Source organism: Bufo bufo, chromosome 4 (genome assembly GCF_905171765.1).
Source record: "Bufo bufo chromosome 4, aBufBuf1.1, whole genome shotgun sequence".
NCBI classification, from domain to species: Eukaryota; Metazoa; Chordata; class Amphibia; order Anura; family Bufonidae; genus Bufo; species Bufo bufo.
The window spans coordinates 427,266,573-427,289,560 of record NC_053392.1 but is presented as its reverse complement, the minus strand read 5'-3'; the positions used below and the strand labels follow the sequence as shown (position 1 = coordinate 427,289,560).

General features: G+C 43.6%; 1 protein-coding gene across 3 annotated transcripts in view; it reads right to left on the bottom strand.

Moving 5' to 3' along the window:
• Window positions 1-22,988, bottom strand: part of LOC120998612 (presenilin-2-like) — a 54,823-nt gene that overhangs the window by 25,185 nt on the left and 6,650 nt on the right. For all 3 annotated transcript variants that reach the window (XR_005778445.1, XM_040429326.1, XM_040429328.1), the window contains exons 3-7: window positions 21,416-21,645; window positions 17,882-18,023; window positions 13,880-13,947; window positions 6,637-6,857; window positions 5,566-5,664 (exon numbers count right to left, since the gene is read on the bottom strand). Coding sequence is in view for 2 of the 3 variants with exons in the window: in XM_040429326.1 (XP_040285260.1) it covers window positions 5,566-5,664; window positions 6,637-6,857; window positions 13,880-13,947; window positions 17,882-18,023; window positions 21,416-21,645 (760 nt within the window). In the remaining variant the exon portion in view is untranslated. The remainder of the gene's footprint in view (window positions 1-5,565; window positions 5,665-6,636; window positions 6,858-13,879; window positions 13,948-17,881; window positions 18,024-21,415; window positions 21,646-22,988) is intronic.

Below are 22,988 nucleotides of genomic sequence, written 5' to 3'. Positions count from 1 at the left end.
ACGCCGGTCTTAATAAAGCCCTTAGCTGGTGGTGGCTCTGTCGAAGTTATGAGGAGTCGCAGGCCTCTCCATAACTTCTGCGCATCCAGCGCCAGTTCTAAATGTAAGACAGCTTCTGAGTGGGCTTACAGTTAGACCTTTTTCTACGCCTAAAAGAGGCGTAGAAAATGGTGTGAGTGAGATGGGCCTGTCAGCCTGTCCTTTTTCCCACCCACAATTTTAGACCTGGCATGAGCAGGGCGAAGTCGCAGATTGCGCTGCTATCTGCGCCTAAAATACGCCTAATTAAGGGTACTTTCACACAAGCGTTTAAGTTTTCCGGTATGGAGTTCTGTCATAGGGGCTCAATACCGGAGGAAAATGCTTCCTTTTTGTCCCCATTCATTGTCAATGGGGACAAAACTGAACAGAACGGAATGCTCCAAAATGCATTCCGTTCCGTTTATTTGCGTTCCCAGACTGGAGAGCAAACCGCAACAGGTTGTACTTTGCTTTCCGCCCTGGGATGCGGATGCAAGACGGATCCGGCATTACCCCAATGCAAGTCAATGGAGATGGATCAGTTTTCTCTGCCACAATAGAAAAGGGATTCGTCCCCTATTGACTTTCAATGGTGTTAATGATGGATCCGTCTTGGCAATGTTAAAGATAATACAACCGGATCCGTTCATAAGTACCCTAAGGCGTATTTCAGCATAGTGAATGACCCCCTAAGTCCTTACATGTAACAGTCAGGAATAGATGCTAGAAACTGTAAATCACTTTCTGTGCTGAGGACCGGAGCTTCTCCAGGGCACATTGTACCAGAAAAATAAAAGGGAGCTGCCATCACCTAACATCCATAGGGGCAGCTCATCCTGGCACAGACAGAGGGCAGTACAAGAGATGTAGTATTGCACTGTACTATAAAAAAGGAGCTACTAAACATCCAATACAGGTGTTTTACCAAAGAAATGGCCATGGTGATTGATTGGATCTGAGTCAGAGGCACTGTATATTGAGTCTAGCTTAAAATTACAATGGCCCAGGAAAGACCACTGTAAGCTGAAAATATTGTACCCTGAAGCCATTGTATCTTGAGGGATCAATGCATTAGAAAATCTTTGTCAATGTTTCTAGAGGAGACTACAGTCGTGGCCAAAAGTTTTGAGAATGACACAAATATTAGTTTTCACAAAGTTTGCTGCTAAACTGCTTTTAGATCTTTGTTTCAGTTGTTTCTGTGACGTAGTGAAATATAATTACACGCACTTCATACGTTTCAAAGGCTTTTATCGACAATTACATGACATTTATGCAAAGAGTCAGTATTTGCAGTGTTGGCCCTTCTTTTTCAGGACCTCTGCAATTCGACTGGGCATGCTCTCAATCAACTTCTGGGCCAATTCCTGACTGATAGCAACCCATTCTTTCATAATCACTTCTTGGAGTTTGTCAGAATTAGTGGCTTTTTGTTTGTCCACCCGCCTCTTGAGGATTGACCACAAGTTCTCAATGGGATTAAGATCTGGGGAGTTTCCAGGCCATGGACCCAAAATGTCAACGTTTTGGTCGCCGAGCCACTTCGTTATCACTTTTGCCTTATGGCATGGTGCTCCATCGTGCTGGAAAATGCATTGTTCTTCACCAAACTGTTGTTGGATTGTTGGAAGAAGTTGCTGTTGGAGGGTGTTTTGGTACCATTCTTTATTCATGGCTGTGTTTTTGGGCAAAATTGTGAGTGAGCCCACTCCCTTGGATGAGAAGCAACCCCACACATGAATGGTTTCAGAATCCTTTACTGTTGGCATGACACAGGACTGATGGTAGCGCTCACCTTTTCTTCTCCGGACAAGCCTTTTTTCAGATGCCCCAAAAAAATCGGAAAGAGGCTTCATCGGAGAATATGACTTTGCCCCAGTCCTCAGCAGTCCATTCACCATACTTTCTGCAGAAGATCAATCTGTCCCTGATGTTTTTTTGGGAGAGAAGTGGCTTCTTTGCTGGCCTTCTTGACACCAGGCCATCTTCCAAAAGTCTTCGCCTCACTGTGCGTTCAGATGCGCTCACACCTGCCTGCTGCCATTCCTGAGCAAGCTCTGCACTGGTGGCACTCCGATCCCGCAGCTGAATCCTCTTTAGGAGACGATCCTGGCGCTTGCTGGACTTTCTTGGACGCCCAGAAGCCTTCTTAACAAGAATTGAACCTCTTTCCTTGAAGTTCTTGATGATCCTATAAATTGTTGATTGAGGTGCAATCTTAGTAGCCACAGTATACTTGCCTGTGAAGCCATTTTTATGCAACGCAATGATGGCTGCACGCGTTTCTTTGCAGGTCACCATGGTTAACAATGGTTTCAAGCATCACCCTCCTTTTAACATGTCAAGTCTGCCATTTTAACCCAATCAGCCTGACATAATGATCTCCAGCCTTGTGCTCGTCAACATTCTCACCTGAGTTAACAAGACGATTACTGAAATGCAGGTCCTTTAATGACAGTAATGAAATGCAGTGGAAAGTTTTTTGTTGGGATTAAAGAGGACCTTTCACTTGTATAAACTATGTGAACTGAGTATGCTGCCATATAGAGCGGCGCCCGGGGATCTCACTGCACTTACTATTATCCCCGGGCGCCGCTCCGTTCTCCCGTTATAGGCTCCGGTACCTTTGATCCTTAAGTTATAGTAGGCGGGTCTTCCCTTGTCCTGTGGGCGTCTCCTTCTCCTAGGCTGTAGCACTGGCCAATCGCAGCGCACAGCTCACAGCCTGGGAGGATTTTTTCTCCCAGACTGTGAGCTGTGCACTGCGATTGGCCAGCGCTGCAGCCTAGGAGAAGGAGACGCCCACAGGACAAGGGAAGACCCGCCTACTATAACTTAAGGAGCAAAGGTACCGGAGCCTATAACGGGAGAACGGAGCGGCGCCCGAGGATAATAGTAAGTGCAGTGAGATCCCCGGGCGCCGCTCTATATGGCAGCATACTCAGTTCACATAGTTTATACAAGTGAAAGGTCCTCTTTAAGTTAATTTTCATGGCAAAGAAGGACTATGCAATTCATCTGATCACTCTTCATAACATTCTGGAGTATATGCAAATTGCTATTATAAAAACTTAAGCAGCAACTTTTCCAATTTCCAATATTTATCTAATTCTCAAAACCTTTGGCCACGACTGTACATCCATAATACAGCATGTGTTAGATTTCATAAAGAATCTGAAGTAGAAAAAAAACTTGCCTTCTTGTCATTCAGAGGTACAGTAAGACCCCATGTGCCTTGGCCTAAGCCTTTACTGGAGGTTTGGCGACATTTTCTTTGCAAATGGTTATTATAAACTCATAGCACTGGATGGAAGAATATTTCAGGCAATATATACAATGTAATAAATGTCCAGCTGAATCAAATGTCAATTAATGAAAAAAGGATCATAGAATCAAAGAGTGTCCAGCAGTATTGATCCCTTTAAAACATAACTTTTACTTTTTATCTTATAAAATAATACCACCGTGGTGGTTCACCAGTGAAAAATAGTGAGACAAACAACGATAATGAAAAATAAAAAAATGCTCCTGGAAGCCTAACGTAGATACAATGGTAAGGTGGTGAGTAAACACAAGGCAGTTAAGGGGAGCAGTAGGTATAACTAAACTGTCTCTACACTCACCCTGACTGAATCCTCAGCCCAGGGACGTCTCCTGATGGTGGAGACTCCCTGTCCTCGTGCCTGGGCTGACTGCCCTGCGTTTACCCTCCTCTCCAACAATAGACAGTTAACAAAAAGCTCCCCAAGAGCTGACGGGTGATACTCTGCGTCCAAGGTAAATGAATTATCCACAGGGACACCAGTAGATAAGATCAGACCAGATTGTACATATAGATAGGTGAACGGGATACGTGTCACCTATGAAAGAGCCAAGCACAAGGGCATCAAACGATGCGTTCCCAGGCTGGTTCAAATAAACCCCTACGCGTTTCCCCTATTACTAGGTTCATCAGGGGGCATTCACGGTCAAGGGTACAACCGTCATACATGACAAAGATAAATCAGATATACTTAAGATATAGTGGAGGACACAGGACCAGAGACGCAGACGATAATGGGCATAGGACCATGGGACCAATTGATAAATCCCACCTGTGAAAAATAAAAACATTATAAATTTGGGTACTACGTATAAGATATATCATAAGACTCCTGCATCTCAGCACTTACTTAGTGTCCTAGGTAGTCAGGAGGCTATAGGGCCCAGTAGGATAGGGGCCAGCACTTTACCAAAGAAGCTGTAAGCAAAGAATTTTTTACATATAGTGTGAGGCACATTACATGCCAAGATGTTCAATTACCAGCTCCCAGTAGATTGTCCTTACCTACATTTAGGCTGCGTCCCAGTAATGTCCTGTTCCTCCTACCATTCACACTCTCACTCATTTCCCTATATATCCCCTTACCAGCTGTTCAAAGTTGGCGCCGATTAGTACGTCAGGCGGGTCACATCCGGAAGACAGACGCCACAGTCGACGTCATTACCGGTCCGTGAGCCGCATACAATGATTACCGCCGGTCCCTGCAGTGAAGGAAGACGTCACTTCCGTCCAAGGAACCTCTGTTAGAGCCTCAGTGCGCCGCCTACACCCTGTGGAACGCATAGAGCGGCCACATCCGGTCTTATGATATATCTTATACGTAGTACCCAAATTTATAATGTTTTTATTTTTCACAGGTGGGATTTATCAATTGGTCCCATGGTCCTATGCCCATTATCGTCTGCGTCTCTGGTCCTGTGTCCTCCACTATATCTTAAGTATATCTGATTTATCTTTGTCATGTATGACAGTTGTACCCTTGACCGTGAATGCCCCTTGATGAACCTAGTAATAGGGGAAACGCGTAGGGATTTATGTGAACCAGCCTGGGAACGCATCGTTTGATGCCCTTGTGCTTGGTTCTTTCATAGGTGACACGTATCCCGTTCACCTATCTATATGTACAATCTGGTCTGATCTTATCTACTGGTGTCCCTGTGGGTAATTCATTTACCTTGGACGCAGAGTATCACCCGTCAGCTCTTGGGGAGCTTTTTGTTAACTGTCCATTGTTGGAGAGGAAGGTAAACGCAGGGCAGTCAGCCCAGGCACGAGGACAGGGAGTCTCCACCATCAGGAGACGTCCCTGGGCTGAGGATTCAGTCAGGGTGAGTGTAGGGACAGTTTAGTTATACCTACTGCTCCCCTTAACTGCCTTGTGTTTACTCACCACCTTACCATTGTATCTACGTTAGGCTTCCAGGAGCATTTTTTTATTTTTCATTATCGTTGTTTGTCTCACTATTTTTCACTGGTGAACCACCACGGTGGTATTATTTTATAAAAAAAAAAGTAAAAGTTATGTTTTAAAGGAATATATACAATGTGACAGATTCTTTTTCCAAAATTGGATACAGTGAGTGAATGATAGTTACATATTACATTGTTAGTGGTAACAACCATGAAACGCCTTTTCATAGTCATGGTTCCAGCATGTCATCATGTATGGTCTTTCTTCACAATATGGCACTGGATACACAAAATGATAATGCATTACTTACAAGAATATATTAATGCTGGAAATATAGGCTCGTTTCTTTCCTGTGCAGTCTCCACCAACATCCTCAAAGGGCCTTTTGGGCACAATACAGCCATCAAGTCTATCAACAAAGGCACAAAACAGTCACGGAAGACATCAGGACTCATGTATTGCCATGTGATTTCAAGTTTATCAATAACTGTACTGTTACCTTACAGCATAATTAAAACAAATTAAAGTGTAAGAACCGGGCATCCAGATATTCGGTCTGCAAAACGGACCAAAGTAGTGAACAAACTAGTGCATTTCTTGCGGTAGGTCACTCATCAGTCAATCACATCCATCTGATGTCCATGTTCTCCATGGACAACAGACGGATCCATTGAATGCTAAACCCTTATCAAGCATGACTAAAGCAGATTGTCGGCTGCTCGTTAAGTGGAGGTGAAGCACTGCGTTTACTTACATCTACCGATCATCTCCAGAGTATGAGGACGAGCCATGGCTGCTATGATCCCTCGTCCCCATACAAAATCGTTGTTCTTGGACACAAGAGTGCTGTTTACACACCACGTTCTGCTACCCGGGAATGATGATTGAGGTGTCCACACCTCAGATCACTTCACCTGATGAACAAGCATTTAGCTTCTTCATCGGGTGATATGTGGTACCTTTACATGGGCCGATTATCGAGAAGGAGCATTTGTAGGAATGCTCATTCCAGACAATAGGCCCAAACATCGGGCCATGTAAATGTGTCTTAAGACTGTTATTTCAGGGTCCATCTATTATTTCGGGTGCATTTACACCATCAGATTATCTGACAGATTTTCTGACCAATCATTCGTCAGATGGCCATTTACACACACACAGATCTTTTGTTATACACACACTAATTATTGGTCTGATTGGACAGAAATTGGTCAGATAGTCTGTTCGTGTAAGTGCACCCTAAGAGTCTGTTCTCCTGTAAAATGATTGACAATGACCATTTCTTGCCTACTTGACTGAATACTGACATCACATCTGTATGGAAGTAATCATACAGCAATTACTCCAATGCATTACAAAACCAGGGGAATCAGATACATACCATAAACAGATATGGCTCCTAGAATTACCCAAGCTGACCACTCTGGCAAATACTTGATGAAAACAAGGGCCATAAGAGCACTGATCATGATAAGATAAGCCTGTTGTAGCTGAAGAGGGCCTTTCCAGTGAATGCAGATCATTCCCACTGCCCCAAAATTCCAGATGACCAAGAACAAGGTTGGATAGTCCATTGCCACATTGTACGTCTTGAAAACTTCACTATAAAAATATATATGTATAAAAAAAAAAAAAAAAGGATTTTGTTAGGAATTAAAATACACTTAAAGGGGTTTTCTGACTCTTTTATATCAGTCAAATCAGTATCCGATTTGAGCTGATCTGATCGGACCCCACCGATCACCAGTGCTTATCCTAGGCCAGTGATGTCACATCGATCGGTTACATGGCCTAGGCGCAAGTTAAAGGGGCTGACCTGCGATAAAAAGCATAGATGCTTTACAATGTACAGGGCTGTGCTTGGTAAGCACCAGGAAGGCTGCTGGTGCCTTCTCAAACAGCCGATCGTCAGGGGTCTCAGAGGATAGGTCATCAGAAAGAGTTGGAAAACCCTTTTAATGCCTCAGCAAAGGCATTTGTTTCAAGAAATCAAATAGTATACCAGTTTTTGATGTAGATCAGAGTAATATCATGCAGTGAAGCAGATCCAAGGAAGACACAGGCGGCACTCCGCTGTCGGTGATGTGGTGCGCGTGTCCAGGGAAGGTCCGCAGATACTTGTATAGAAAGGACCGGCACTCGCTTTGGTTATAATTTTCAAGTGATTTTAATGGTCACATACATGTGGTAAGTGACGCGTTTCGGCTGCTATGAGCCTTTGTCAAACATGATAATTACAGGTAACAGACAAATTTAAATAGCCCGCGATGGAGCCGGAAGTTACGTTGGTAACCGTCGTAAGGGCACAACAATGCAGAAATAATAAATTTGCAAGAGAATGTCATTTAGTTAACAGGGCACCATGCTTTACAGTGCTATATTCTGCTGAACATTGTTATAATGGTATATAATGCTTAATGCTGAACACTACATGCTGCAACAAACTCGCAGGAAAAATGTCATTAATTCACAGGGCACCATACTTTACAGTGCTACATCATACTAAGCATTATTATAATGGTACAGAATACTAAATACTAAATGCTAAATGGTGAACTTACGCCCTGATCAGGCACTAAATGACACAGGTTTTGGAATGCATCAAGTTCTCTGTGTAAGAAAGAAAAAGGGAACATGTTGAAAGGGTAACTACAGACTATACCTTAAAGGAAACTATTCAGATCATAATCACGATTTAACCCCTTAGGTTCTAGGGTTTGCAAGCGATGAATCCAGTAGGCTTCTCGTTTTTTGAGCATTTTAAAGGGCTTCTGTCACCCCAATAAACATTTATATATTTTTTTGGTTACTTATAATGCCTATAATGCGATTTATGCATACATACTGTAATTAATCATTTTCGTTCAGCAGATTCTGTTAAAAACTTACTTTTAAAATATGCAAATTACCTTGCTACCAGCAAGTAGGGCGGCTACTTGCTGGTAGCAGCCGCATCCTCCTATCCTAAAGACGCCCCCTCCGCATGTTGATTGACAGGGCCAGCGGACGGGATCTTTCTCTGCTGGCCCTGTTACCATTCAAAATCTGGCGCCTGCGCCGTACCTGTCTTCAGTCGGCGCAGGCGCACTGAGAGGAGGACGCTCGCTCGGTCGCTCCTTCCTCAATGCACCTGCGCCGGGTGTAGATGTGACGTCATCGGCGCAGGCGCATTGAGGATGGAGCGACCAATCGAGCGTCCACCTCTCAGTGCGCCTGCGCCGACTGAAGACAGGTACGGCGCAGGCGCCAGATTTTGAATGGAAACAGGGCCAGCAGAGAAAGATCCCGTCCGCTGGCCCTGTCAATCAGCATGCGGAGGGGGAGTCTTTAGGATAGGAGGATGCGGCTGCTATTAGCAAGTAGCCGCCCTACTTGCGGGTAGCAAGGTAATTTGCATATTTTAAAAGTAAGTTTTTAACAGAATCTGCTGAACGAAAATGATTAATTACAGTATGCATGCATAAATCGCATTATAGGCATTATAAGTAACAAAAAAAAAAAAAACTGTTTAGTGGGGTGACAGAAGCCCTTTAAACCTGTCTCCTCCTTTCCTGGGTAGTGATACGTGCTCTATTATCTGGAAGCGTAATTGGGAAATGGCATGTCGGTGTTTCTCGAAATGATACGGGATGGGAAGTAATAGATTTTTCTTTCTAATTGTAGATTTGTGCTTACAGAAGCGATCTTTCATCCTCATGGAGGTCTCACCGACACACACAAGTCCACAAGGACACTTCAAGAGATAAACCACGAAGTTACTGTTGCAAGTAAAGAAACCATTTATTAAAAAATTTTCCCCTGTGTACGGGTGAGTGAAATATTCTCCTTTGATGGCACTGGAGCAATGTATGCATTGAAGGCATGGATACGTCCCATTTTTAGGTGTGGAGAGGGTGGCCTGACGAAGATTTAGTCTGTCACTGCATACATCAGCTCTAACCAAGATGTCACAAATAATTTTGGACCTTTTATAGCACAACATAGGCGGGGGCTGGAATTCTGCAACATTAGGGTAAGCGCTGCTGATGATGTTCCAGTGCTTATTGATGATGGTCCTACATTTATTTACCCAAGGGTGGTATTTCACCACAAAGGGAACTCGTGGTTGTTTATTACTAGTGGTGATGGTTCCACTAGGTTGTTTTGCCCGTTGTGAATTCAATAGGTCATTTGGATAGCCTCTGCTGCGGAACTTGCCTAACATTTCTTCCTCTCGCATTATTCTCATGTCAGTGTCAGAAACTATCCTGTTCACCCTCTGAAGTTGTGAATAGGGTAGTGATTTTTTGACTGCAGGTGGATGATTGCTCGTGAAGTGTAACAGACTGTTACGGTCAGTGTTCTTGGTATATAGGTCTGTGTGTATCTGACCCTTCTCATCCTTTATGACCCATGTGTCTAGAAAATAAATTCTGCACACATCTGAGTGTATAGTGAATTGCAGTTCTTTCCATATAGAGTTCATGTGCTGCATGAATTGTTCGAGGGTTCGAATGTCGCCCCGCCACACGCAAAATATGTCATCGATAAACCGCCGCCAGAAAATGCAGTGATCCTTGTATAGATAGAATACATCTATGAAAACAATCTATACAAGGATCACTGCATTTTCTGGCGGCGGTTTATCGATGACATTTTGCGTGTGGCGGGGCGACATTCGAACCCTCGAACAATTCATGCAGCACATGAACTCTATATGGAAAGAACTGCAATTCACTATACACTCAGATGTGTGCAGAATTTATTTTCTAGACACATGGGTCATAAAGGATGAGAAGGGTCAGATACACACAGACCTATATACCAAGAACACTAAAAATGGGACGTATCCATGCCTTCAATGCATACATTGCTCCAGTGCCATCAAAGGAGAATATTTCACTCACCCGTACCCAGGGGAAAAATTTAAAATAAATGGTTTCTTTACTTGCAACAGTAACTTCATAGTTTATCTCTTGAAGTGTCCCTGTTGACTTGTGTGTGTCGGTGAGACCTCCATGAGGATGAAAGATCGCTTCTGTAAGCACAAATCTACAATTAGAAAGAAAAATCTATTACTTCCCATCCCGTATCATTTCGAGAAACACCGACATGCCATTTCCCAATTACGCTTCCAGATAATAGAGCACGTATCACTACCCAGGAGAGGAGGAGACAGGTTTAAAATGCCTACTGGATTCATCGCTTGCAAACCCTAGAACCTAAGGGGTTAAATCGTGATTATGATCTGAATAGTTTCCTTTAAGGTATAGTCTGTAGTTACCCTTTCAACATGTTCCCTTTTTCTTTTTTCCACAGAGAACTTGACGCATTCCAAAACCTGTGTCATTTAGTGCCTGATCAGGGCGTAAGTTCACCATTTAGCATATAGTATTTAGTATTCTGTTCTATTATAATAATGCTTAGTATGATGTAGCACTGTAAAGTATGGTGCCCTGTGAATTAATGACATTTTTCCTGCGAGTTTGTTGCAGCATGTAGTGTTCAGCATTAAGCATTATATACCATTATAACAATGTTCAGCAGAATATAGCACTGTAAAGCATGGTGCCCTGTTAACTAAATAACATTCTCTTGCAAATTTGTTATTTCTGCATTGTTGTGCCCTTACGACGGTTACCAACGTCACTTCCGGCTCCATCGCGGGCTATTTAAATTTGTCTGTTACCTGTAATTATCATGTTTGACAAAGGCTCATAGCAGCCGAAACGCGTCACTTACCACATGTATGTGAGCAGTGAAGCAGGTCACATTTTTTTCTCAAAAAGGCAAAAAGTATGAGCCCAAAGCAGGTAGGTATAACATGGAGGCACAGAAGTACCGGATATGGTACCTATTATGTCTAGATAATACTGATCAGATAATATTCTATTTTAGTGCCATTTGTAATACCATTCTCCCCTAGAAGTATCTCTAACAACAGATAATATTTCCATAAAGCAGCAACCAGAGGCTAGGGCTTAAAAGGGACAATTTCATCAGAAAAGGGTATTTTTTTTAATTTTAAAGGGATTTCTGAGATTTTTATATTGATGACCTATCCTCTGGATAGGTCATTAGTATCACTTAAATGGGGCTGAGCTGCTCCTAGGCTACATGACAGACGAATGTCTCGTCACTGGCCTAGAAAAAGCTGAGAGAAGGCCGCGCTGCTCACAGGAGCGCCGGTCCCTTCTCAAACAGCTGATCGGTGGGAGTCCCGGGTGTCGGAACTCCACCAATCAGATACTGATGACTTATCCAGATGATAGGTCATCGTTATAAAAAACTTTTTTTTTTAATCTTTGGCTGTTTTCATCGATTTCAATAGTACTATGCAACTGAAACGGAAATACAAAATACTGTCCTTCTATAGCAGACAACATAAAATTATAAGGCCTCCTATATAGGTAAATGATCCGTTATCCGTTTACTGCTGCTGTGATGGGAAGATGTTATCTGCAATGTAATCTTTATTCTAATAGTATGTACAGAATTGAGATAACAATATGACATTTCTATTGTCCTCGTGATGGGGCTAGATAAAGATGCCCACAGAAGAGCATTGCATTGATTAGTGTAACGTGTGATGATTGAATTGAGTTACTACAGGAGGATTCTATCTGGCCGCAGTGATGGTCTGACTGAAAAAGTTAAGTATACCATGCCAAAAGAGCAAACAGAAAGTTAAAGAGGCAGGACAGAAAATAGAGTACAAGGAGTGACTTTCTATATATTACATCCAGAAAACGAACAGTTTTTTGACAGAAGGTGTAAGCAATGATCCATAAAACAAAAGCAGAAGTAGACTGGGCAAAGACCCTGCAGGGAAATTTCCTGGTGGGCTGTTGCACAGTGGGCCATCTGAGCCCTTCTGACGGCTTCCGGTTGGGTACTTAATAATCTAATGTTCTCAACATTAACGTAGGAGCATCAGGTACTTATGCACCTGGCCGGCGGCTGCAGGTGACTTCCTGAATATGACTGCATAGCTTTCCTCAGAATGGGGATATACTTGAATATTACAGTCTTATGGGGCGAATGCTAATGATCGCTTCTATTATGGAAGCGCTCATTAGTACAGGAAGAACGGGAAGCAGTAAATACAATGCTTCCTAGGCTCTGTACTCACCACTTCCTGGTCTTCCTCAGCCGCTCACTCTGCTGTGACTGCGCACAGCGTGAGGATGTCGGTGCGCTAAGACCTCACGCTGTGCGTGTTGGGTCACAGCACCTAGAAGGCTGAACTAGAAAAGTGTGGATGTGAGGAGCGGCGGTGGTGTCCGGAGCAGGAGAGGTAAGTTAATAGTTTTTTAATGTCTGTTCTGAGCCTGTGTGTCTGATCTGAGGTCTGTTTTGGGGGGTCATTCACATTGGGGCTCTGATCTGAGGGCTGCTTTCGGGGTCATTCACATTGGGGATCTGATTTGAGGTCTGCTTGGGGGTCATATTCACATTGGGGGTCTGGTCTGAGGTCCGCGTGTTGGTCATATTCACATTGGGGGGTCTGGTCTGCTTTGGTGTCTTATTCACATTGGGAGTTTAGATGGGGGGGGGTCTTATTCACATTGGGGCTGTGATCTGAGGTCTGATTGAGGGTCTTATGAAAATTGGGGATCTGAGCTGAGGTCTGATTACACTGGGGGTCTAATTGTGGCTCTGAAGTGAGGTGTAACTAAAATTGGGGATCTGATTGGGGCTCTAAGCTAAAGTCTGATGAAAAATATTTTTTTCTTAGTTTCCTCCTTTAAAACCTAGGTGTGTCTTATAGGGCAAAAATATGGTATGTTTCCCCACCTTATATCAATTTAGACTCGCCTAAAACATGAGGCCACTTTTAGGTTTCCAGGGCCACCTTAAGTTTGCAGTTCGGCCCTGAACAAAAGAAACATGAAACACCACTAGTGCGGACACCTCTTTCCTTCACCAATCTGGGTCTTCTGGAAATAGCAGAGTCAGTGCTCAGCTATTTTCAGAACACCCACAGTGGTGAACGCTTAAGCGGCTGATGTTCCTTCACCTGTTTTTCTTTATCTTCACCTGAGATAAGTAGAATTCTTAAGAGGAAAAGAAATCCAGCACCTCGTTGTTCTTGCTTGACGGTGTTTTATTCCACAAACCAAATATACAGCGGTAAAAGAATCCTCAAAATACAAGCCCCAATACGGTCTACGCGTTTCGAACCAGATGGTTCTTAATCATGACCAGGTCATGATTAAGTAGAATTCTGTCAAATCCTAGTGATACGCCACAAATTTTGAGATGGGAAACCCCCTTTAATTCAGGGGTGCAAATCATAGGCTTTTCCGTTAATTTTAAAACTTGCACTGCATTTATTATTCTGTGCAATTTTCTTCTACTGCATTAGAATGGGATAAAATATGGTCAGGATTCTGTCAGGATTTAGGCACAGAATTTGCTCCTAAACCCTGAATGTGTAAACATGGCCTAACAGCTCACTGCAGCTATATTCTATATTGTCATAAGCCTCCATAGGTCCATCTTTACAGGGTTGTTTGGCTTGAAAAGATCTACTTTTATAGAGTTTATTAATTAGATCATCTTTCCTGGCAATCTGCTCCATATAACATGTAATAGTAAAAAGTTAATTTTTCTAATTATCTGAATTGGAAACATATACTTACCAAAGATATATGTATGTAAACATAAAAAGTAGCATCAAAGATGAGAGAATGAGCCATCCGTGAATGAACTAAAATATAAATAATCAGATTTTAGACACTTTTCCTTGTGTACCTACAAATTTCTTCTCATTAATCAATTGTTATCGTCAAGGAAATTTCCCTAATACATTAGCCTTTTAAAGGATTTCTGTCATGAGAAATAACGTTATGTAGCTGACTGACATTAGTGATGTGTTAATGTCAGCAGTACATAACAGTATGCTTTATAACTGCCTGCCTGCCACCATTCTCTTAAAATATGCTAATGAGCCTCTAGGTGCTACTGGGGCGTTGCTTCAGCACCTAGAGGCCTGGTCAACACATCCTTTGGCCTGCACCGAAGGAAGAAAGCCAGCACCAGGAGCGCATTCTTCACTCATTGCGCCTGCGCCAAATGCTAAAAGGGACGGCGCAGGCGCGGGATTTACGTGACGATGAGGAGAACTCGACAGTCAATCAACGGGACCTGGGCGTGCCAAAGGGTGCATAGACCGAGCCTCTAGGTGCTGAAGCAATGCCCCAGTAGCACCTAGAGGCTCATTAGCATATTTTAAGAGAACGGTGGCAGGCAGGCAGTTATAAAGCACACTGTTATGTAGTGCTGACATTAGCACATCACTAATGTCAGTCAGCTACATAACGTTATTTCTCATGACAGAAACCCTTTAATGACCAGGCCCGAAAAGGCCTTAATGACCAGATACTTTATGATTTAGCGCACAAGGTGGTTTAACAATCCTAACCCTAACCCCTTTTTCAGCTCTTGAACTACCAAAATCATTTTTGTGATGCTTTTTTAAATAATTTTTTTTTTAAATTTATTTCTTTAGTTTTTTTGGGGGGAAAACTGCAATAAAATTTTTTAAATAGTCTTTTTTTTTTTTAAAACTATAACTTCTTGTTTTTTAAATATACAAACTGACACCAAAGTAAGATATTTCAATGGGTTCCCTATTTTGTGTTGGTTGTTTTGATATATAATAGGTATAGTTTTGCATGAACAGGATTATTATTATTATTTTTTTTTTTTTAAACTCTTCCGCTGTAATTGAGGCATCCAAGGCAGCCTCAGTTACAGGGTAAAACAGCTCTCTTTGGGGGCAATGTAAACAATGGGTCTGCTAAGACCTTCAAGCTCTGCCCGAGACACCCTGCGACCATGTGATCGCTGGGTCCAATAGAGGAAGAGGCACAGCTGGAACTACTCCTACTAGATTGCAATAGGTTTAGAGTTCATCCACACGACCATAGCCTATTTTGCTGCCTGCAAATTGGGGATCCACAAAACACGAATAACGGCCGCGTGGGTTCCGCATTTTGCGGAATAGAACGCCCTGTCCTGTATAGAACAGCCCTACAACAATGACATGTTCTATTCTATCATGGAACAGACATATGGATGCAGACAGCACATGGTGTGTTGTCTGCATCTTTTGCGGCCCCATTGAAGTAAATGGGTCTGCATCAAACCAGCACAAAATGCGGATCGGATGCAGACAAAAAATACAGTCGTCTAAATGGGGCATTTATCGGGCATTGTACAGGCATGGAGCTTGGTCTTTAGGAGCTTAGTTACCTGTTTGTCCACTGCAGTTTCAGTATCAGCCCTGCCAAATGCTGCAGATGGATTCTACAACTAACAGGTGGAGGGGAGAGATATCTCATCCATGCGCACGCTGCATACACTAATAGTAGTGTGGAGTGTGGGAGCATGGCGTCAGCACAGTAAGAAATGGTTAGATCCTAACTGCATTCCAGCAACTGAACTACCTGATGTATGCCTAGGTCAACACTGGAGGAGATTTATCGAAGTCCGGCAGTATACATTGGTCTTTGAAATCTCCAGCACTGCCAGAGGATGCAACTAATTTATGACGAGGCATAGGACTTGTCAGAAATCCTCTGGCAGTCTGAGTGCCAGAATGAACAGGCACAAAATTAAAATAAATGCGGTGGACCCGCCCCTTTTCAGAAACTAGCAAAGGCGGCACAGAAACACTACTTGCGGCAAAATTTGTTGCAAGTGCCATTTAAAAAGTCGCAAATATGAGGTTTGCAACTTTTATCGGTAACAAAGATTTGCAGGAGGATGATTCTGCACCATTTATGACAAATGTAATCCTGCTGGACTGCCACTTCAACCTTTCTGAACATTCCTTTTTTTAACCCTCTTGAGACAACATAAGCAAATGAGTCCATCCACTCGTTTTACATGAACATAGAAAATGGAATTGTTTCCATTTTTACAGGATCCATGAAGAATTATTTATGATCTGTCATCCCAACCCCACTCCCATTGTACATCAGGTTTTTTAATGCTAATCTGATCAGCAAACAGAAAGTTGACAGAAGACACACATATGAACACAGTATCTATTTTTAACCCCTTAATGACTGCCCGCTTTCCTTTTACGGCAGGCGGTGCAGGTACCTAGTCGGCAGCAACGTCTTTTGATGTTGCTGCAGGGGGGTTAAATGACTGCCCGAGCGCTCCAGCCCTAGGAGTCTATGTTCTTAGCGCTGGCTCCTGCTTAACAGCCAGGGTCAGACGAAGCTTCAACTGGCTGTTAACCCTTTGATCATACCACAATCCACATCGTGGCATGATCAAAGGAGACTCGGTCTGCAATCGGGTCACCGGGTTTCCGGTCTGCCCTGAGGACCTAACAAAGTACCCCAGGGCTGCCTGCACTGTAAGCCAGAGTATAATGTATTAACGTACAGAAGTATGCTAATACATTATACATTTAAAAAGTAATTCTATAATATTTATCACCTGTATTTCTTTATACTATTGTTGTCTTATTTTACAGGGGTTTGGTTTTAAGGTATATCATTAAAAGTTATATATTAATTTATTCAAATAAGGAGGTTTTTTTCTTTATTCTAATCCCACATAGTAAATTCTGAAATTACCTATTAAATTTAGTTACTTTATGAATAAACAGGGTACCCCTGCTGGACTATCTAATCCCACATAGGGATTAACATTTTTTTAAATAAATAATGTCATAAAAAAAAAATCACAACTGCCCCCAAAAATATCATTTAGTGTAAAATACATTTTAATTTGCACACGTTAAATAAAAATTAAAAAATAAACAAACATACTAGGCCATCCACACGACCATAATAACCTGAAGAATTTAACTATCAAGTTAGGCTACTTTCACACTTGCGTTCAGAGCGGGTCCGTCTGGTATCTGCACAGACGGATCCGCTCCTATAATGCAGACGTTTGGATCCGTTCAGAACGGATCCGTCTGCATTATAGTTTAGAAAAAATTCTAAGTGTGAAAGTAGTTCAGACGGATCCGTCCAGACTTTACATTGAAAGTCAATGGGGGACGGATCCGTTTCGAAAATTGAGTCATATTGTGTCAACTTCAAACGGATCCGTCCCCATTGACTTACATTGTAAGTCTGGACGGATCCGTTTGCCTCCGCACGGCCAGGCGGACACCCGAACGCTGCAAGCAGCGTTCGGGTGTCCGCTTGCTGAGCGGAGGCTGAACGCTGTCAGACTGATGCATTCTGAGCGGATCCGCATCCACTCAGAATGCATTGGGGCAGTACGGATGCATTCAGGGCAGCTTATGAGACCCTTCAAACGGAGCTCACAAGCGGAGCCCCGAACGCCAGTTTGAAAGTAGCCTTACTTGATTTGAAACTTGAACACAGAAAAAAAAAAAAAAAACTATGCAAAAATGTATTTTCTTTTTATATTTCCACAACCAAAAAAATTATATAAATGACACTAATTTATATTTATCCCAAAACAATGCCAAAAAGTAATACTATTTCTCCTGCTTAAAACAAGGCCTCAGACAGCAGAGTGAGTGTAAAAATAAAAAGGTTACAGCAAAAGGAAGGCAAAAAGGAAAAAATATTTCTGGTTATTAAGAGGTTAAGTCTCCAACAGATTAGCTTTCATAGACTAATGAAATTAGGGATTCTGCTTACCTTATAGCAGCGATACTTGTACAGTAACACCAAGAATATAGTCATCACAAGGATAACACTTATCATAATAATTGTATTCAATACAGAGTTTAGAAGCCTTTGCCCAACAGATGGAGTATCTTCAGAGAAAGGTGTGTAGATTCTAAAAAGGAACGTGAACAAAGGGTCGCTATGAAACACTGAAAGTGAAGTGAATTCAGATGCAACAAAAAAAGCCCACATCATCTAGGTCAGGAATCAGCATGCACATTTACTTGGCTGTCCTTATAACTCCCATAGAAATTAAAGGAGGATTCTGGGAGTAGTAGTTTAAGAACAGCTTGAGTGCCAGAGGTTGCCGATTCCTATTTAGTACTTGGAGTGCACAAGGGTGAACTATTGTAGATAGAAACAATAGTGGTTCTTATTGGCTAATTTAAATGTGATGGAAAAAACTGTGGAAAAGGCCTCTTTCACACGACCGTTGTGTGCACCCGTGGCCGTTGTGCCGTTTTTTTTCGCGGACCCCATGACTTTCAATGGGTCCGTGGAAAAAACAGAAAATGCACAGTTTTGCAGCCGCATCCGAGATCCGTGTTTCCTGGCCGTGAAAAAAATATGACCTGTCCTATTTTTTTCACGGCCAACGGTTCACGGACCCATTCAAGTCAATGGGTCCGTGAAAGAACACGGATGCACACAAGATTGGCATCCGTGATCCGTGGCCGTAGGTTACTTTTACAGACGGATCCGAAGATCCGTCTGCATAAAAGCTTTTTCATAGCTGAGTTTTCACTTCGTGAAAACTCAGAACCGACAGTATATTCTAACACAGAAGCGTTCCCATGGTGATGGGGACGCTTCTAGTTAGAATATACTACAAACTGTGTACAAGACTGCCCCCTGCTGCCTGGCAGCACCCGATCTCTTACAGGGGGCCGTGATCAGCACAATTAACCCCTTCAGGTGCGGCACCTGAATGGGTTAATTGTACTATCATATCCCCCTGTAAGAGATCAGGGCTGCCAGGCAGCAGGGGGCAGACCCTCCCCCCCTCCCCAGTTTGAATATCATTGGTGGCCAGTGCAGACCCCCCCCCTCTATTGTAATAATAGGTTGGTGGCCAGTGCGGCCCCCCCCCCCTCTATTGTAATTATTCGTTGGTGGCACAGTGTGCGCCCCCCCCCCCCCTCCCTCCCTCTATTGTAATAATTCGTTGGTGGCACAGTGTGCGCCCCCCATCGGCCCCCCCTCCCTCTATAGCATTAACAACATTGGTGGCCAGTGTGCGGCCTCCCATCTCCCCCCCCCCCCCCATCATTGGTGGCAGCGGAGTTCCGATCGGAGTCCCAGTTTAATCGCTGGGGCTCCGATCGGTAACCATGGCAACCAGGACGCTACTACAGTCCATGGTTACTTAGCAATAGTACAATAGTAGAAGATTCATACTTACCTGCTGGTGGCTGCTGCGATGTTCGTGTCCGGCCGGGAGCTCCACCTACTGGTAAGTGACAGGGTCTGTGCGGCGCATTGCTAAATGAACTGTCACTTACCAGTAGGAGGAGCTCCCGGCCGGACACGAACATCGCAGCTCCCAGGTAAGTATGAATCTTTTACTATTGTACTATTGCTAGTAACCCGCTGCCACCAATGATCGGGGGGGGAGATGGGAGGCCGCACACTGGCCACCAATGTTGTTAATGCTATAGAGGGAGGGGGGGCCGATGGGGGGCGCACACTGTGCCACCAACGATTTATTACAATAGAGGGAGGAAGGGGGGGGGCGCACACTGTGCCACCAACGATTTATTACAATAGAGGGAGGAAGGGGGGGGGGGGCGCACACTGTGCCACCAACGAATTATTACAATAGAGGGAGGAGGGGGGGGGGCCGCACTGGCCACCAATGATATTCAAACTGGGGAGGGGGGGTCTGCCCCCTGCTGCCTGGCAGCCCTGATCTCTTACAGGGGGATATGATAGTACAATTAACCCCTTCAGGTGCGGCACCTGAGGGGTTAATTGTGCTGATCACGGCCCCCTGTAAGAGATCGGATACTGCTAGGCAGCAGGGGGCAGTCATGTACACAGTTTGTAGTATATCCTAACTAGAAGCGTCCCCATCACCATGGGAACGCCTCTGTGTTAGAATATACTGTCGGAAATGAGGTTTCACGATCTAACTCATATCCGACAGTATATTCTAACATAGAGGCGTTCCCATGGTGATGGGGACGCTTCAAGTTAAAATATACCATCGGATTGGAGAAAACTCCGATCCGATGGTAAAAGGGACTCCAGACTTTACATTGAAAGTCAATGGGGACGGATCCGTTTGAAATGGCACCATATTGTGTCAACGTCAAACGGATCCGTCCACATTGACTTGCATTGTAATTCAGGACGGATCCGTTTGGCTCCGCACAGCCAGGCGGACACCAAAACGACTTTTTTTTCATGTCCGAGGATCCTCCAAAAAACAAGGAAGACCCACGGACGAAAAAACGGTCACGGATCACGGAAAAACGGGACCCAGTTTTTCGGACCATGAAAATATACTGTCGTGTGCAATAAGCCAAATTCTGTGTTTTTTGCGGCATTTCCGCCGCAAAAAAAAAAAGACAACAAAACCACATGTAGTACTGTACAAATCCACAGTTAATTAGTCATGTGTGACTCAGCCTAATAACTTCTGCATCCCAGCTCACACTTACAGGGATATCTGGGGCACAGCCCACCTAATTAGTAAGTCATATACCGTATTTTTCGCTTTATAAGACACACCTGATGATAAGACGCACCCTAGGTTTTAGACGAGGAGAATAAGAAAATCAGATCTGACCCCCAAATCAGGAACTTACATCAGACCCTTATGCCAGAACCCTATGAGAACTCCATGTCAGACCCCCATCAGACTTCCATGCCAAATCCCCATCAGACCCCAGATCAGACTTCCATGCCAGACCCCAATCAGACCTCAGATCAGAATTCCATCCCAGAGCCCCATCAGACCTCAGATTAAAGATAAAATAAAGAACTTAACTTACCTCTCCTGCTCCGGCGATCGCTCCTCCAGTCGCACTCCCTTGTCTTCTCCGGTCATCTGACTGCGTGCAGCATCGGGTCATAGTGCGCACCCTACATCCTGACACTGTATGTGGTCAGGACGACCAGTGCAGCGTGGCCCCCCGAGAAGAAGACAAAGGAGGGTGAGTACTGGCTGCGCTCGCGGAGCTTCACCGGCTACCTGCACCTAATACATACTAGTGAACGCCATAATGAAAGTGCTCACTAGTATTCGCTTTATAAGACACACTGCCATTGTGTCTTATAAAGCAAAAAATACGGTATATGAAATGTGTGGTTTTTTTGGTTTTGGAGCAACTTCCTTATATACAGGCTTCAGTACTCAGTTTAGGGTACATTCTCTTGTGTGCACTGTTCAACGCTCTGCTACCTTGTGCTTCTATTAGAGGGACAATTTCTATGTATAAAAGTAAGCTAAAAACATAACACATATAAAAAAAAACTGCAAATTGAAAAATGCCTACTTACAACTGTCCATTTTTTTCAGTGTAGAAGCTGACTGATTTTATTGTTGCAACCACTACCACCATACAGAGCGTGACCGGCACGAAGAGCATTATAACATGTTTAGCCCCATATTTAAGTGTCAGTTCTTCTTCTTCACTGTCCGTTGGAACTTCCCTGACAGAGGCTGCCGCTCCTGAGGTCTCCCCATTCGATGCATCTCCCAGCACTTGTGTGGTACCCCTGTACTGTTTCTGTTGGGGATGTTGAAACCAGTCATATAAAACACATGAACAAAGTGACTGCCTTCACAGTAACACAGTAAATGAAGTTTTAATATAAGCAAATGAGCTTCTCGGAGCAACGGGGGCGTTACACCTAGAGGCTCAGCTCTCTCTGCAACTGCCCTCTGCACTTTAATTAACAGGACCAGGCAGTGAAAACATCACAACTAGTGTTGAGCGAATCAAAGTTAACGAAGTGGAATTTGATCAGAATTTTTCCTGAAGTTCAATTGACCACGAATCCAAATTTCTTGGTGCTTCGTGGTAATGAATCGATTTTTCCCAAAATTGCGGTAAAAACAAAAACAAACAAACATACTCATCCATACCATACCTCATCCATTAGATCGCGGAGAGGCTGTCGAGGCCATCTTGAAAAACACTCCAATTCTAACGCGCACTGACGTGTGACATGTGGGCGGACGCAGTGACGTCATCACGTCAGCGTGCATGAGAATTGGAGCATTTTCTTCAATCAAGATGGCTGCGACGGCCTCTCCGCGATCAAATGAATTAGGCGAGTATGTTTTTTTTAACCCCTTAATGACCCCCTAATATGCTGAATGTGACTCTCAGATGCCACGATCAACATTGAATGCGGCATCTGAGGGGTTAGATGATGGGGGTGGCGCGACTGCCGTTCCCCGTCATTGCCCCTGCTCTATTAAACTGAGTATGATTTAATTTAGAAGTTATTCGGAACAAATCAAATTTCTTCTCGAAGTTCGGCGAAGCAGCCAATTTGAATTTTTAAAAACGTCACTCGCCTCTAATCCGAACGCTTGGCCCTGTCAATCAAAGTGCAGAGGGCACAGCAGTTACAGAGAGCAGAGCCTCCAGGTGTAATGGCAACGCCCCCGTTGCTCCTAGAGGCTCATTTACACATATTTAAAAAAATTCTCAGCAATCAGGCACATATAAACATGGGACCAACACAGATGTCTTCAGCTGCCAAGTGCACATGTAACAGGTCAGCAGTTTCAGAGGTACAAATCTGCTGACAGATGCCCTTTAAGTCGTTAACCCACCATGATGGGCATCCTCTGGTTGTTCAACCCCTTAAATGCTGCAGTTAACAGTGACCACAAACTGTAATTATACTTGTTGTGAGTAATGAAAGGGGTGTACATTACCCTCTGGACCTCTGCCGCACCGTCAGCACAGGGTTGCGTGGGCCTTGGGTATTTGCACCACTTTTCTTTATAGAAGGCTATTGTGTTTTTATATGTATTAGGCCATGCTGGTTACTTTATACCATGTTCAAAAAATCTGTATTGGATTGTGTTTTGATTTATACTGTGGTCACTTGGTCA